This window comes from Symphalangus syndactylus, chromosome 5, assembly GCF_028878055.3.
Source record: "Symphalangus syndactylus isolate Jambi chromosome 5, NHGRI_mSymSyn1-v2.1_pri, whole genome shotgun sequence".
NCBI classification, from domain to species: domain Eukaryota; kingdom Metazoa; phylum Chordata; class Mammalia; order Primates; family Hylobatidae; genus Symphalangus; species Symphalangus syndactylus.
The window spans coordinates 153093655-153110531 of NC_072427.2; the positions used below are offsets into that span (position 1 = coordinate 153093655).

Genomic DNA, 16877 nt, shown 5'->3' on the forward strand with positions numbered 1-16877 from the left:
CAGCCAGGGTAAATGCACCATCCTGGCTCTGCCAGGCCACGAGCTCACTGCCCCCAGCCACAGGGCCTCGCTGCAATCCAGGACTCGGCCTCCGCCCTCTCCCAGCAGTGCCCCAGCCCTGGCCCTGGATGGGAGGCACTGTCTGTCATCAGAGCTCTACGCATCAGGGTCATGGCCACCGGCGCTTTGTCCAGCCTCCTGGGGAGGATGGGGGCAGGAAGCAACTCTCCTGGCACCCAGGTCCCCTTCCCACCCAATGAAACCAGGAAGTACGTAGGAAAATACAGTCTTTATTGGTCTTCTGAAACAACAAACCAGAAATATAATTTTGCCTTTAAAAATCTTCTGTCTCAGGCTAAAGATACCACCATTGACAATGCCCTCCCCTCCCTCCAGTCCCTTTAGAAAATCCCCAGATCTGGCACCAGCCCGCACGCCAAAAGAAGGAAGACTGTGGCCGCGGCAGGGCGGCCGGGGGTCCCAGTAAGCAGCCCATGCCAGGCGTCCTCTGTCCACCTGCCAGGACCAACCTCCTCACAGGCACTCCTCCAGGCCCCCAGCCCACCTCACCCACCCACTACTGCATGAGCAGGGAGGGTTGGAGCGGGGCACAGGAGCGAGGGCTGCCACCTCCCTCTGCTCAGACCCTTGGCTTCAGGGTTCTCGCTGGCTTCTTCCTGAGCCCCCATCGAAATTCCATCCAAGAGCCAGGATCGAGCCTGATACCTCCTGAGCCTGTGGGCACGACACCTAGATACCCACCATCTTCACACTCTGAGGAGGGGCGGAGCTAGGGAGGGGGACAGGTAACCTGGAAAACCTGCACTGCCTTGCAGCAGGTGGCTCCGTCCCAGACAGGCTCCCCACCCACTCCCTGGTTTGGCCCCCGCCTGGGTGCAAGGAAGTGCTCTAGGGAGCCACACTGAGCAGACAAAGCCCGGGAACAGAGGCTCCATCCTGGGAGCCTCTGGGCAGCATGTGGCCACCCCCTCCCGCTGCTGGGCTCTGTCTGCGATAAGCTGGCAGGCACTGAGCCTCAGGGGAGCCACCGTGTTCTCTGCCTGCCATCTGCTTTCCCCAGAGGGTGCCACCAATGGCAAAGCACCACCAAGTCCCAGCCCTGAAATCACAGGCCAGGAGTACTGAAGATGGAGGGTGAGAGGCACAGAGTCATGGTGCCAGGCTGCAGGCTGTGGAGGAATCGGTGGGGGCCCCACAGGGCCTGGTGCTGTGAGGTGCGTGGGCAGGACCGAGGCAACACCAGTGGTGTGTGGCTGGGTTCTCAAGAGGCCGCCATGCACACATGGAGCGGCTCCAGGCCCCTGGGTGGTGTCCCGGGAAAGCCCAGCAGGAGAGGTGTGAGAGGGTTACCATGGTGACAGGAGGTCTCCTCCAGTGGCACCACTTTGGCCCACTTTAGAGGATCTCAAAGGATCCTGGTGTTACTGGTTGAGTTCCTTCCTGCTGTTGACTTGAGAAGATTGCAGTGAGCAAGCGAGAGGCTCTGTGATCTCAGGGAGACCCCCAGGGGAACAGCATGTCTCTGCTGTCCAAGTGCCCATAGCCTGGGTCTCCATGTGACCGTGTGCGTGTGTGTGTGCGTGCGTGTACGTGTGTGTGTGTGTGTGTTCTTTCAATCTATGTGACTGCACTGGTGATGCAATGGGTGTGTGAGTGAATTAGCGAATGCAGGAGCATGTGGTCAGTGTGGCCTATAGCAGATCCAGGGGCACGATGGCATCGGCCAGGGGTGTATGGTGTTTCTGAGTGCTGGGTCCCGATGGCAGGGCTGGTGTGTTTGTACATTGGTACCAACAGTTGTAGAGCTGGACCAGCTTTCACACTGCAGGGGTGTTAAGAACGTCTTTCTGGCTTAGGAGAGAGTCTCAGAAATCTACCTTCATCCCTCAGATCCCTCCCTCCCCAACCCCTCAGTGCAGGTGAGGTGGGACCAGCAAGGTAGGAAGAGTCACCAGCTATGGCCACCCCAGGGCAGGAAGGGCGACAGGGGAATGCCCAGTCCGGAAGCCTCCTCTTGCACACACCTCCTTGCTTTGCTGTGGCCAGAGCTTAGGGAGATTCCCCAGATGTTCCAAAGATTTACTGGCCCACAGAGGCGCATCAGCAGGAGCCCCCAGCACAGTGGCTTTCAGGGAGCCTCGAAAGTGCAGGGAGAGAACCCGCTGTGGCTTGTCTGCTGGAGGGCAGGGAGGAGAGTGGACTGGGGGAGGCAATGGCCAGCGCCGGGTCAAGGTGGGGGCTGTGGCTGAGCAATGCCTTGTGCTCTCCCCGCCCTTCCTACCTGGCCGGGTGGGGGCGGGCGCTCAGGCCACAGAAGAGATCTGCTTCTGGTCCTCGTGCTCGCCCTCGGGGTCCCCCATCAGGGGCTGGCGCTTTTTGAGCTCCCGGTGGTACTTGGCCATGAGGGAGGCGTAGATGCAGCCATAGGCAGCGGCCACCACCATCATGATGCAGACGATGCCGCACACGACCCCCGCGATGATCACCGTGCCCATGGCTCGCCTCACGCTCGCCGGCCGGTGCCTCTGCTTCTGTGGGCAGGCTGTGCTGGGCTCCGGCTCTGGCTCAGCCCCGGGCTTGGGCTTAGCAGGCTCTGGACTGGCCTTGGTGCAGGGTGGCCCAGGAATATCCAGCCCAGCTGAGCTATTCTCGTCCTCCAGCTGGGAGCAGTAGTTGAACATCTCCATGGGGACCATCCGCATGTCCTTCCCCCTCAGCTCCTTGGGCAGGGTGCAGGCAAGCTGGTCCAAGCGCCCCCCTGCATGCAGAAGAAAAAAAGAGGGGCTGACCAGGCATCCAGAACTCGCACTCCCTCTCCCCGTCCCCACCTCCCCAAAACGGAAGCCCCAGAAGGTAGTTTTTATCAGCAATGTAGTCAATCCTGGAATCACCATCTATAGAAGAGGAAGCGGAGGAGGGAAAACAGCATTGATTGAGCCAAGTCCACAGTGAGTTACGTATATCGTGCCATTTCATCCTCGCAGAAGCCATGTGAAATGGATATTGTCTTTATTCCCATTTTGTAGAGAAGCATGCAGCCACTTCCATCCGGCCTGTCCTCTCCCGGGCCAAACTGACCCACAGAGTAGGGCAGTGCTGACGTGGGGAGGTTCCCAGGAAAGGGCTGTCATTAGAGAGCTGAGCTTCCCTGCCACACTCTCTGCCCCCGAATCTGCCTGCTCGTCACCTGTCTGTGAGCCCAGGATACCGTTCTCAACACAGCATCTTATCCTTCCAGGGTTCTTACCTCTCACTCAAAGGACAGCAGTCAAAACCCACCACTGCCTGTGCCACTGCCCCTCCGTGCAAGACCTTTTGGTTGCCTAAGAATGGGCAGCTCCCTTCTTGGTGTAGGGAGGAAAAGAGTTGGGCAGGAATGTTCTCCTTTCCCTCCTTAGGAGCAATCCAATGGCCCCATCAGTGCCCTAACCACAGCCCTGTGAGTACAAAGGCATCTGGAGGGGGAATCCTGGAGGCACATGAGGCCAAGGAGAGGAGGCTGGTGTTGATGAGGAGGTGTGGGCACATGGGCGCACGGGCTGGCCAGGATGTCTTCATGATGATGGTGGAGCCTGGCTCGGACATAGGGAGACACAGATGCAGGACAGGGGTAGGGTGAGAGAGAGGGTGGCTGAGGACAATAATCTGTCTAGACGTCCCCTAGGAAGTGAAAGTTGGATTCTGGCCCTCTTTCAGCTTCCAGTGAAATCTAGATGCAGGCACTAGACCTCCTGCTGAAAAGATGCAGGCTGCAGCCACTCCTTCACTGGCAGCTCCCTCTGTAGCCCATCTGCCACAAGTCTCCTCATACAACAGGCATCAATCTTTCCCTGGGATGCCGATGGAAATATTCCAGGATTTTGTTTTTAAGAAATGCAAGGTTGAAAGCAACTCTGCTCTGGAAAAAGTCTGAAAAATGCACATTCTCATGGCATGCCTTTTTGTGCTGGGAATTCAGTTCCCGACGACCATAGGAGAGGAAGGTCTGAAGACACCTGGCCTAGTTCCCCTGTGCGGCCAATGCCTGGGTGGCCTGCAGCAAACCTCCATCCCAGGAACATGTATCAGTGCTGCCTGGGGACGCAAAGCTGGGTGCTGACAGGGAGATTCAGCCTCATTTCCCTGCTCAGAAGACCCAAGGTTGAATCCTGGCTGTGTCATCTTGTGAAAATTATTTAATTTATTTAATTACTTATGAGTTTTAGTTTTCTTAGCTGTAAAATAAGAAGGGCTATCTCAATTAGCTGCTGTAAGGTTTAAAATCATGTACATGAAAAGACATTGGTAAACTGGAAACTATGTAAGTAGTAATCATTATTTCCCCACTCATGAAAATGGGAGAAATTATCATAGTGACTAACTTTTTGTGGCACTTTATAGTTCGTAAAACATTTTTAATTAACTAACAGAGGAGAATTTCATGGAAATAATTGAAATTGTGGCTGGAGATGAAATGAAAGTAGTAAGACTTTAACGAAAAGCATTGGCATTATTTTCATGACTTAAATATTGATTCGTTGGCTCAGCAAACATTCATTGAGCATCTTCTTTGTGCTGGGCACCTCTCAAGCCATGTTCCATGCACTGCCGCATTTAATTCTCACAATGACCCTAAGAAATAGATACTGTTTCCTTCCCACTTTACAGACAAGGCCCTGCCACAGCGAGAGGGTAACCAGCTTCTCAAGATCACACAGCTAGCAGGTGGCAGAGCCCAAATTCAGACACAGACCTGGCCGTCCTCACCACCGTCTTGCGCACCCTCCTCTCCCATGTCATGTGATCATGTCATAGGTCATTACAGCCCTTTCCCATATTAAAGACAAGGGGAAGGGAAGAAAGTAAAACCTAACCCTTTTGACTTCTTCTTAAAGTTTGGATAACAAAACTTGGGAATGAAAGTTGGCACTGTCACCAAAAGGAAGATTTGGTTTCACTGAGGATTCATTCTATTCCCCTCTCATGTAAGGGGAGATGTTTAAGAGACGGCTGTATTCTTCAGAAGAAGAGCTGTTTTTCTCCCTCCTTCTACCACACTGGGGAAGCCCACAGGCAAACCTGGTGGGGTACAAAGCCCAGGTGTCTTTACTTCCCTTATGTAACCTAAGAAAGGGAGATCCAGTTCAGTGAGTCCTCCTAGGAGAAAGCGGGGAACTGGCTGGGGGAGGGGATGCAGAGCAGGGAGGGGAGGGTGGGGGTGGAGGGAGCAGCACCAGCCTCTCTCCCATTGGCAGGAAGGGTGATGGCTCATCTGAGGGGAGGCTTGTGACTTTTCTAGCCGAGCTGGCACAGAGGCAGGGTCGCCCCCTTCTTTCCCCTGGCCTGCTCTCTGAGTCAGCACCCAGCCACCAGGAGGAAAGTGTGGGGCCAGAGGTGATTGTCCCAATCCCTCGAGCCCCAGCAGGGCCGGCTGTGCTCACCTCGGTAGGAGAACCACTCCATCCAGTGTTTGAACTCACGCAGGTTACAGTCACACTCCCAGGGGTTATCCCCCACCTGCAGCAGCTGCAGGTTCGCCAGGGGTTCAAATGTCAGCCGGTCCAGACTCTGCAGACGGTTGGAGCGAAGCGAGAGGGAGCGCAGAGCCAGGAGCCCGTCGAAAAGGCCAGGGGGCAACTGGGCCAGGCCGTTGATGGACAGGTCCAGGTGGCGGAGCAGCGGCGAGTGCCGCAGTAGGTCCCTGTCCAGGGTCCTGATGCTGTTATTGCGCAGCTGCAGCTCAGTCAGATTCGTCAGGTCCCCGAAAATGGAGTGGGGCAGCTGGTCCAGGAAGTTGTTGGACAGGTCCAACCGCTGCAGGCTGGACAGGTTGGCAAAAGCCCAGCTTGGCAGGGCACTCAGCTTATTGTTCAAGAGCAAGAGGGTTCGGGTGGCCGCGGGCACATCTGGGGGCACCGTGGTGAGGCCTAGGCCACTGCAGTCCACCTCCAGGCTGCGGCTGTCACACTTGCAGGAGAAAGGGCAGGTGGGGAGGGCCTCCACAGCATACAGGGCGATCCAGCAGGTGATCCCTTGGTGGGAGGCACAGACGGGGGAAAGAAAGCAATAGGACAGGTCACCACCTCCTGCTTCTCTTCTCTCCTTTCTAGCTCAGAACAGGCTCTTGGCTTTATCTCCTTTGGCACAAGCCACAATCAATGCATAAACATTTATTAACCACATAAAAGGATAATTAACAAATCCAAAGCCATTTCCATATTAATGGACATCACACAGTGTCTGCAGGGCGCCCTGCCTTGCCACACATCTGGCAGAGAAAGCACTTGAGTGGAGAATGACCCTGCAGACTCAGCCAGAGCCCAGAGGACAAGCCATGCTGGTGCACAGTGATAGGAAGCTCACAGGGCCTCCCACAGTCATCTCCTGGGGAGTTTGGGTCCCACTGACACCATGGATGTTGACACATAAAGGAGATAAGGTTGTCAGAGAAGCCTGCTCCCATGCCCTCTCCCAGTGTCACTGCCGGGACAAAGTTTCTCTTTCCCAAGGAAAATGGCCAGGCTGCTGGCTCCCTCCCCTCTGTGGCTCACCCCAACTCTGGAGCTGTGTATGGAAAGGCGAGAGCACAAAACAGCTCTCCTAGCCCTGTCCTTCACAGCTTCCCAAGTGCTGTTCTGTTTCCGTGAACCCCACACCCGTGATGATGCCAGCAACTTGGCATGAGGATTTAGAGCCCAGGCTGTGCACCTAGGGTTCCACTGTGGGAGAGACAGGCTAAGATGCACAAACCCACTTCAACACTGACAAATCATGGGGCCCAGGACACATTCCACATTAACCCCCACCCTAAAGCCATCCAGGCTCTCAGCCTGGGCTTCTGTTCCTAGGGGCTATAGGGCAGCATTCCTGCACAAAGGCCCAATTAACAGAATTCCTTTCCTGGTCCCGTCTTTTGCCCAAGACCCTTCCTCATAGCGAGCGTGGGGTCCCGTCTGTAGGCCTGGGAGAAGTGACCCTCAGGGAACAATCACATCAGAGCAGTGCCTTCCATTGTGCAGCAGCCCTTTCCAATAGTGGCCTCAAAAACCCCTAAGTGTCCTCCTGAGTAGCAGAGAAGCCTGCTCATCGTGAAAGAGAACTGGGAAGAATTCAAAATAGTTCAGCCCCACCAGGTCAGCCCAGCCAAGGTCAGTTCCACCCAGCCTAGAGAAAAGATCCCAGCCAGAGAACTGATGGAGAAGTTCAGATCCAGCTCACAGCCCATCGGCCCACCCTAACCTGGGACCTGGGACCTGGGACCTGGCTGTCCTGGGACCAGCCGATGGGCTGTGAGCTGGGCCTGAACAGCCTTGAGTCTTGTCCAGTAGGGTTCTGGGTGTCTGGTGTCCCAAAGGGTGGAGCTTGAAGGAATAGGATGAGACTCTCCCCTTCCCTGCCTGGAGGATCGATGACAGCTGACAGCTGACACGTGGCTAGATCTGGCCTAGGCCTCCCTGCAGCCTAACAGCGAGCCTCGCTGTTCTTGGTGAGAAGTGAGCACAGCCACAGCCATGGAAGCCACTGGAGACCCTTTTTCTGGCCATCTTGGGTTACCTCATGTCTCCACTCACCCTCTCACCCCTCTGAGCCTGTCTGCTACCAGATCAGCCAGCCCCATACCACCACCCCAAGCCATTTGAAAATCAGCATTCTTCAGACTTGACTTTCCCCAGGAAATAAAATCCAACCCATTCAGCTCCCTCTCAGAAGGATCTGCATCACCAGAAGCCGCTCGCCCCTCCCAGAGAAGGGCCTGACAGCAGGCCAAGAGAGCCGCTGCGGAAGGGCAACTCCCTGCCCCCACACCGACCTCCCTGGAGACCAGGGTGGCATAAAAGCTCCAGTGACAAGAAAACATAATCCCGTATTGCGAGGTGTTGAGTGATGCTAGAATGAGGTTGAAAGGAGATCTGAGTCACTCGGGGGCCAGCCTCTCTCACGTGGTGAATAATTCAGGCTGCCCGTGCTGGGCGTTGGATCACAGGGCTGGCCCCAGCAGGAAGTCAGGCGGGACCTCCCTGCCACCGTGTAGCCTTGGGCAGACCAGCCCTTGCTGACCTTGTCCCTTTGCCACATATAAAGAGAATTCTCAGCACTCCTTTCACCCTGACAGCTGACAAGCATTGCCTTCATTCACGCTTCCTCCCCTTTTTGGTAAATGGACGGCTCAGTCTGCCTATATGCAGGAGGGGTTCGACCCACTCCCCAAAGTCTCTTCCAGCACCTCATCCCACGAGCCCACTAGGTCCTCTACTGAAAGTTGGGAAAGCAGAGGCATAAGGAGCATAAGAGACACCTCCAAGCTGACCCAGCTCCTGGCCGAGGCCAGCCGAGGGGACAGTTCCCCATGGGAGCAAAAGGGCGCCGCAGTCTGTGAAACAGGCTGACAAGCTCAGGTGACACCAGCGAGGCTGTTTAAGACTCAGCAGGCCTGCGTTCCAGCAGAGCTCTTCTCTTATCGGGGGCCCCAGCAAGGTCACAGAGACTTACCTGGGGGAGGTAGAACAACTGTCGTGGCCTCCAACTCCAGGTCTAACCACTCAGCACTTAGCAGTGACTGACTGTCAGGGATGCTGTCCCCATGGGCATGACCCTGGCTTCCCAGAACATAGCCTCAGGTATTCCAGGAAGATCTGGCCTAGGCCTCCCTGCAGCCTAAGTGTCGCTAAGGCCTCATATGGCGCTACCTACAGTCACCTCGGCACCCCCACCCCATCCACACCCTCCTCCGGGGCCAGGGATGTACTCACAGGAGACCTGCCTCCACTGCAGGGCAAGCCTGCCCCTCTGCTCAGGGCTGCTGCCTGGTGCCAGCATGGTGAGGCCCACGGCTCTCCGGGCCCTGTCGTTCTGGGGAGAGAGGAGCCCCTGGTGCGCCGCCTGTCAGTCCTGAGGGAGGGAGGAGCACTGAGCACAGGCAGGCGTGGGAGCCCCGTTCCAGCCCACGGGTTAGGGAGAGGGCCCGGGTGTCTCTTTACACTCCTCATGCCCTCTCCTGTTCCTCTCAGTTATGATTCCCTGGGTGGGGGGAAGAAGAGGAGCCAGGAAGCCTTCAACCCCCTGGGGTGGGGGCAGGGCAGGCTTCGGCTTTCCAGGAGCCCGAGGGTCAGGCACAGTGCTGCAAAGCTGGGGGTGCACCTGCGTGCCCACCCAGCCTCATCTGCCTTCTTGTTGCCTCTCGAGTATGTTGATCACTCAAATGTTTTCATGGCAACCTGGTCTCCCATTGGGGCATTCCTTGAGTTATGGGTGGAAAAACTGAGGTCGTCTCTCCAAAGTGAGCAGAGTGAGGTCACAGGCCACAACTGTCACTTGTCCCCGGAGGCTCCCCTCACCTGGGTCCCAGTTTCTCCAGCCTCACCACAGCTCACCATGGCCCGAGGGAGGCAGGGGCCAGGCCCTTGGCAGCTGCAGCCGCGTAGGGTGTGAGCCGCTGGATGGCCTGCCGCTCCCCCCTGCACCGCCGACGCCCACGCAGAGGTGAATAGGAGCACTCTGTCTTCCGCCAGCCGGGCTATAATAAGACTCATCAGCTCAGGGGTTCATGCTGTGGCAGCTGCTAGGAAGAGACAGGGACACAAGGAGAGGTGAGATCGCAGAGCAGGGGCGCTGAGGCAGCCAGGGTGCAGGAGCAGGCTTCCTTCGCAGCGGACAAGGGGGCTCTTACCCTTTCTAGGGTCTGCCCCCCAGTGTCTCCCAACTGGGACACAGGCTGTGTGCTGGGGTCTCCACTTCCTTCCAGATGGGAGGCCCAGGCTGCCAGCCCATCAGAGAGGGGGACAGGGGACTGGCATGTGTTTACCTGCTGCAGCTGGCGGGGGCGGGGGCGGGGATGGGGAGGGAGGGAGGATGCCTGCACCCCTCTCCTTTGCCCTCCACGGGCTCCCTGCATCAGCCCACCGCTCCAGGCGGCTCCCAGCCTCTGACCTTCCTTGGTTGCCAGATTTGTCGCTGGGTGATTCCTGGTTGCAGCCTCCCTCTCCCTGCCCCCATGGGCCTATGTAATTCTGGGAGCCCAGGAGACAATATCAGAGTGAAAAAGGCAGGCCCAGAGGTGGAGGGAGCTGCTGAGAAGCTTCAGTGCTGAGCCCAGAATCTTGGCCTGTCTGTGCAGGTTTCCCCTCGGGCATTAGGGTTCTGCTGCAAACCCTGTTGCCCCCATCTTCTCCCCTCTGCTCCCCTCGGCCCCTCCCTCCTTGGGTGCTCCTCAGGCGGCCACAGCAGTGCTCAGTTAGAACAGGACAGTCGGCTCTGCCCCTGGCAAGGGCAGCCTGCTGAGGAGCGGAGCGCTGCCCTCTCGGCTGTCTTTCCTCCCCTTCCCCCACACAGCGAGGGTGCCAGTCCGCCGAGGGCCCTGCAGGCGTTGGCAGAGGGGTCACAAGACTGGGCACAGATGTGGGATCGCAGGCAGCCCAGGTGCCCATGCAGCCCTCAGGTGGACCCACGTCCCTGGCATGAGGGGTGGAGGAGCCCCTGAGTGTGGCGCTGTCATGGTTCTCTAACCACTGTCTCAAGGCCAGGCTGCAGTGGGCTTCTGGTGCCAGTTGGCAGGGGTGGGGGCTCTGGGTCCAAATCTCCGGCCAGTTCTTTAAACAAACTGCTTAAACCCTCAGGGCCTCAGCTTCTTTATGTCTAGAAATGGTGACCGCAATACCTGCTTGGTGGAATTTGTATGAGAATCAATCTAGTGAAGGGAATAGAGTTGACACACCCAGTGCACATCACCATGGAAATTCAGGCAGAGGCTCCTGCTCCTAGCTTGGACTTGAGCCCAGGACAGGCGTGAGGGAGCAGCAGTTCCTCCCTCCAAGGGAGAGGGGTGTCAGCAGCAAGTCTATGTGACGGCTTTCTTTCCCGATCCCACCAACCTCACCTGTGAGGTTACTTCTCATTCCTGAGCAGCCCGGGCCTGTGGAGTCTATGTATTTCTGCCCCACACCTACAGCCCTCACAGGCCTGCCTTCAAACAGCAGCGTCCACGCTGTCTGTCCCTCGAGCCCTGACCTTCAGCATAATCTCTCTTACTCAGTGAAGAATATCCATATCAAGAGCTCACAGTCCACGGCCACCCAAGACACAGAGATGTTGATCACTTGCCCAAGGTCACATGGTAAATCCAGGACTGGATTGCAGGTTTCAGAGCCAGGCTGCTCATCACTCCCTGGCGACTGTCACCCAGCAGCGGCCCTTTCAGGGAGATACTTATATGTGCACAGAGCAGGGCACACACACAGCTTCCCAGACCTGTGCTTGGAGCTCTGTACACAGCACGTGATGCAAACACACACCCACAGAGAGCTGTGCAGCTAGGCATGTGCTAACATACATGTGCCTGCATGCTTGCACACATGCACACACGCACCTTGCTGGCAGCACTCCAGCACTTCTCAAATGCCAACACTCAGGCAGCTGAGTGAGAAGCCTCTAAGTTCCCAAATGCCCCCAGCAGACGATGTGTAAGCCACCTCCAGCCTGGAACTAAGGTCTAGGGAGAACCCCTGCAGGGCAGTCCCTAACCCATAAGACACCTCCTCTGCTCGGGGCCCATGTTGAGGCTGGATTCCCCATCCAGGTGTCTGCTCCCACTCCTTCCAGCTTGCTGCAGGCAGATGGGTAGTGGAGAAGCCCTCCCACCCAAGCTCGGGCCAGTCTCCACCTGAGGCTTCTGCCTCCCCTGGATAGGTTCCTCTTTTGCATCCCACTGCACCCTTTCCCGTCCCTCGGTGCCTCCCACACTGTGAGCCCAGGGGTTAACCAGCAAACAGGCTGGTGAAGGTGGCCTCTTGTGCAGGTTGGAGGTCCCATCTCCAGCCTCGAATGGGATGTCACCTGCACAAGTCAGGCCAGTCCCCACAATGCAGACCCACAGGTGCTGTCTTGCAAGGTGGCAGGACACTGTTGATCCTGGTGTTGTTTAGAGAAATGTGATAAAAACAAGGCCCCCAGGTCCATGTGGATATGCCCTGGGCTCTCTTAGCAGCTAATCCTGCCTCCCTGGGTCCCTTGGGCTTGGACACCAGGGCCTTCCCGAGAGCAGGAAGAACAGCGCAGCTCGCAGGGGACACCAGTCATGGGTGTGTGGCACCACAGAAGGACTCCTAGGGAGAGGTGGGGCTGCAGCCAGCACTCCCTAGTTCCTTAGCCTCTGCCTACCAACACACCTCCATCCAAAGGACCCTTCCCACCCCCAGAAGAGTGGAGCCTCCTTAAGGAAAGGGGGTGACCTACATTGGGAGGCTTGGAGAGCAGCTGCCGCAGCAGGCACTGACAGCTGCTGAAATGAATTCACAGTCTGAGAGGGAAGTCCCTACCCAGGGTGCAGCCTGGGGGACAGCGAGATCTCCTATCTCCAAGTCCCACGGCCTCATCCACTCTGGATGCTGGGCCTGCTCCTAACCCAGTCCTAGAGACAGGGAGGCCAAAGATAAGGGGCTAGGCCTCCACGGAGTCCCTCGCCTCCCTTCCAGAGAGAGCCAGGATTGGAGAATGGGGCTGGAGAGCTCAAAGCAGTCAAATGAGGAACTCTGGAGGGCCAGAAACATGGGGCTTTGGGTGTAGCCCGTTGCAACTCAAAGTGTGGCCCACGGACCAGCAGCATTGGTCTAGCTTGGGAGCCTTGTAGGAAGGCAGTCTCAGGGCCCACCCAGAATGACTGAGTCAGAATCTGCATTTTAACAAGATCCCTAGGTGATTTTCATGCATATTTGAGTTTGATACGACTAGGCCGGGCACCTCTCAGCAGGGCAAACGGCCACCGAGGAGACCGTGCTGGCCTGTCCCTGAGCCTCCAGGACCCACTGAGAAGCTAACTGGGACCTGGGGAGAGAAGAAATTACCACAGTCACAAACCTGTGTAGTTTTCTTAATCCTTGTAACAACTTTCTGAGGTTAGTGTTCTTGTTACTATCATTTTGCAGATGGGGGAAACTGAGGCACCAGAAATTAAATAACTCACCTAAAGTTAGGCAAATGGAACCATACGGCTCTGAGTCCGAGCTCTCTGGCTCCTAACTCAGTTGTCTGTCTGCTTACACGTGGGGGTTACTTGTACAGGAAAGCCAGAGGTAGGAAAGGAAGACGCCGCCTTTCCTCTGAACGTCCTCAGCAGTGTCCACGGCACTGCCTGATCCACTCTCGCTGGAGCTGAGAAGGCAGCTGTTTTTGTTCCCATTGCCCTGATGAAGGAACAGGCTTTGTGACTTGCTGGACTGAGATGCAGCAAGCCAGGTTCTCCTCTTCTCAGCCTCCCATCTTGAAGTCCTGGGAGGCCTAGATCTTATGAAGGGTGGGGGGGCTTTCCAGGAACCTTTCTGGCTGGGGGTTGTGTGCTGAGGTGAGGGGAGTAGGCTGGAGCTCTGTTCTGGGGGAGCCAAGGCTGGGGAGGCCGTGGGGGAGCAGGAGGCCCCAGTAGGAGCAGGGGGTTCCACGTGCGGAGCTGAGTGGGCTGTAGCCACCCCAGGAGACTGGGGGTGGGAGCTGCCTCCCTGCTAGCACCACACCCGGCCCCCTCAGAGCATGGAACAGCCTGCACGCACTCACTCACTGCAGAGAGCTAGGTTGGGACAGCAGGAGCCTGGACGGCTCTGTGCACCTGCCCCTTCCATTTCTCCTCAGATGGAGGTTAATTAATCTAGTCTCAGACTCTAGCTAGAAACCTCCAGCACACTCACCACAGACCTGGTGTCCGCACCCTTCCTCTCAGGCTTCTGCGCATGTCTATCCCTCCACATCAAGCATCCAAGACACACAGCCAGATAATGCCCATCGGGCCTCCACCTCTGAATTCCTGACTCCTGGGCCATCAGGCCAGCCCTAGGGTGCGCCCACTCCCCCAGCATCTCCCCTTGGTCAAGGGTCTACACCCCTCAGCATGGAAGAGTCACAGAACTCGGGGGTAAAAGGGGCATTGGCAGCCACTCTGCTGCCCCCTTCACTCTGCAGAGGGCCAGAGAGAGGCAGAGCCAGGACTGGGTCCACGCCCTGGGCCTGCAGGGGCCGTGCCCTTCCGCCAACCCCAGGAAGGCTGAGAGGAAGGCCAGAGAGTGGGCAGCCAGAGCCCCGGGCCAAAGACAGCCTGACATTCCATGTGGCCAGAACGCAGGGGAGGCTGCCACGGCCATCTAGGCTGGGCTCCCCCGCCGCTGCCCGTCTGGGCACCCAGGCCCTCTAGGACACCTGCCCATCACCCCCATCACACACACTGCCCAGGCAACAAGGAACCAGGTTTTTAAAATCTCTATATTTGTATTTGGAACAGCCATATGCCCTCCTGGTTCATTTTAAAACACATGCCCCATCCTCACCCCCAGCCTCCTGCACCCCCGTTTCCTTGTCAAATATTCCCAATCTCAAACAGACCCTCTGGGAAGCAGAACAGAGAAGCTCCTGAGTGGCCCCTCATGGGAGCTGCTCCCTGACATGAAGGAGGCTAAGGTGTCCACTGGGCCCTGGGGCCGGGTTCAGGGTGGTGTTCCCAGGCAGGGCACAGGGGAGGCTTGGCTGGGGGAAAAAGGAGGAAGAGCAGAGGGGCAGACAGCCTCTATGCTGGCTCCTTTCTCCTCTGCCCACCCCCAGAGCTCCCAGACACCCCCAACCATCACATACATGCCATCCCTTCCCCCTTGCTACACTGCCCGCTGAGGCCCAAGCAGCCCAGAGGCGGCCCCTGGGCTCTAGTGCCTGGGAAACGAGAGCAGGGTTTGCTCCTCCTGGGCCCAGACAAGCTTCTGTCAAACCCCAGAGACACCAGATCGGCTGCTTAAGGAGCCTCTCTCCTTCCCCCTCCCCACGGGCCTGGCTTTCCTGGTCTCCCTCTTTTGGCAGTGCTGAGACTTTCTTTCTGCCGGTGGGGAGGTGGGGGTGGGAAGAGCTGGGCTCTTCTTGGCAGCTCGGAAGCTGCTGTCGGGTTTCCCTACCAGCTGGACTTCCCCCGCCTCAGCTCCACGTGCTCGGCTCCCTCCCCGCCCCCACCTGAGGCAGTTATCTAAGCTGCAGGGGTGTCATCTGAGTCACAAAGAGGCCCTGCCCAAGTAGCCCTGACAGCCGGGTGCCAACACCCCCCAGAAATGTGGACAGCTTGGGGGTGGGGCAGAGACAGGGCTGCCAACTGGAACCCAGCCCCAGACCTGCGGGGAGGTGCAGGAATATGAACTTCCAACTCCTGGCCAGGCTACTCCTCTCTCCAGCACTGTCCAGATGGGCCTGGGGGATTGACAGCAACTGTCCCGCTCTACTCAGGGTGTCCATGCCCCCTGCCTGGGTGAAGAAGCCAGGCAAGCCTGGCCCCGCTGTGTACCCCCCACCCAAGCTCACTGCCCAGCCATCACTAAAGCTCCCTGACCCATTTGCAGATGGACGGCTGGGTGCACAGCTGCGGGACACCCCGGCAGGTTCTCGCAGGCCTGGCTCTCCTGTCTTGCCCTTGGGCTAGCAGGGAAGGGCTGCGATACTCCTCTCTCTTGCCCACTCCCAGCCTCACCCTCACCAGGCAGGCTTCATGCACAGCTGAGTGGACCCATGCTCGTCTGGGGGAGGGTTCCTCCACACCCTTGTCCAAGGACAGCCACCTGCAGGCAAGCTATAGGGAGGCCCAGGCCCTGGGTCTGTGCCTATGCCTCTGACATCCAGGCCCTCCACCCTGCCACCCTCCACCCCAAGCCTTCCTTTGACCTGGCCCTGTCCCAGCACCTGGCTGCCATCCCAACCGCTTCCCATGACCCCCGAGTTTCTTGGGGCTGTCTGTGCAGAGCCGGGCAGAATGACAGCACAAGGCTGTTGGCTGCTTCTCCCATGCTGCAGGGACCGGTTTCTATGCCACCCGGGACTGTCATCTGGTGCCAGCGCTGCCCTCCTCCCCACTTCCCAGCAGAATCCACAGCTCTTGTCCCCAGCACTGTGGGCTCAGAGTGCCCAGTGTCGTGCACCTTTGGGATGCTCAGGTGCCTAAGCCCAAGCAGCTTCTTCGGCCCCAGCAATTGCCCGCAGGTAGGAAGCAACTGCAGCTATTCCTGCAGGGCAGAGATGGCCGGTCCCCACTTCCCATGCCCCGACCACCCCCTGTCCCCACCAACCCTCCATTCCTTTCTACCAGCCACTCGGCACTCACCCGTCTTTACTCTGACCGCAAACGCCTTCAATCAGGTGGCTCTCGACCCTCCAGTAAGACCCTCCTGGGATTCCTAGAGAAATCCAGACACCACCGGCAGGCAGAGCGCAGTGGGCACTGGTGCCAGAGTCTCCACTCAGCAGGAGCAGCGGCTGGCACACAGCACACAGCACCAGGAGGTGGACTGCTTGAGGCAGACAGGGGACGGGGCTGCTGGGTCAGTCACAAACTGAGAAGGAAAGAGAGGGATGGAGGGAGAGAGAGAGGAGAAAGGGAAGAAAGGGGCGAGGGAGGAGAGCGCGCGCGTGTGCGCGAGCAGCCAGAGCCCAGCGAGGAGTGACAGCTGGGGTGCATCTGCGATGACAGCGGCAGCAGCACACACAGGCGCACACCAGAGGCGCCACGGCCGCGAGGGCAGCGCTACGCTGGCCACGCTCACATTTCAGTGGAAAAAGGCGCCTGTGGATGAATCGCTGCCGACCCCAGGGAGGAGGAAAGCAGTTTCGCTACCACCTCCATCTTCCATCCTGCGCCTCCAGGCTCTCCCTCACCCCTTGGCTGCACCTGTCTTCTGTGCCTCTCTCCTCTCTTCCCCTCCATCTGGGGAAAGAGGGACAGGCACAGACACAGAGCAAGCGGCTGACTTTTGTTCCGATGGAGGCCCCCCTGGGAAGCTGGTCTTTCTCCTGTTTTAGAGACATGCAGGGCAGAGTCTCCCATCCTGCGTGAGAGAAGGAAAAACCGAGCCCTTCTCTCAGTCATACAAAAGAAG

The 16877-nt window shown here is 57.8% G+C and overlaps 2 protein-coding genes across 17 annotated transcripts in view; one reads left to right on the forward strand and one right to left on the reverse strand.

Annotated features, from left to right (window-relative positions):
* The window catches only part of CACNA2D4 (calcium voltage-gated channel auxiliary subunit alpha2delta 4), a 134815-nt gene that overhangs the window by 89909 nt on the left and 28029 nt on the right, over nt 1–16877 (forward strand). The gene's annotated exons all lie outside the window — the stretch shown is intronic.
* LRTM2 (leucine rich repeats and transmembrane domains 2) lies at nt 271–16688 on the reverse strand. Of its 3 annotated transcripts, none has more exons than XM_055281137.2 (5): nt 16106–16688; nt 9372–9556; nt 8751–8889; nt 5442–6032; nt 271–2779 (listed from the first exon to the last, which is right to left on the reverse strand). In XM_055281137.2, exons 3-5 carry the CDS (start codon nt 8815–8817, stop codon nt 2325–2327), a joined length of 1113 nt encoding a protein of 370 aa, XP_055137112.2. In that variant the 5' UTR covers nt 8818–8889; nt 9372–9556; nt 16106–16688; the 3' UTR covers nt 271–2324. The 3 variants fall into 3 exon arrangements, with proteins under 3 accessions (XP_055137112.2, XP_055137113.2, XP_055137111.2); XM_055281138.2 differs by having other exon boundaries at nt 9336–9556; XM_055281136.2 differs by having other exon boundaries at nt 9372–9559.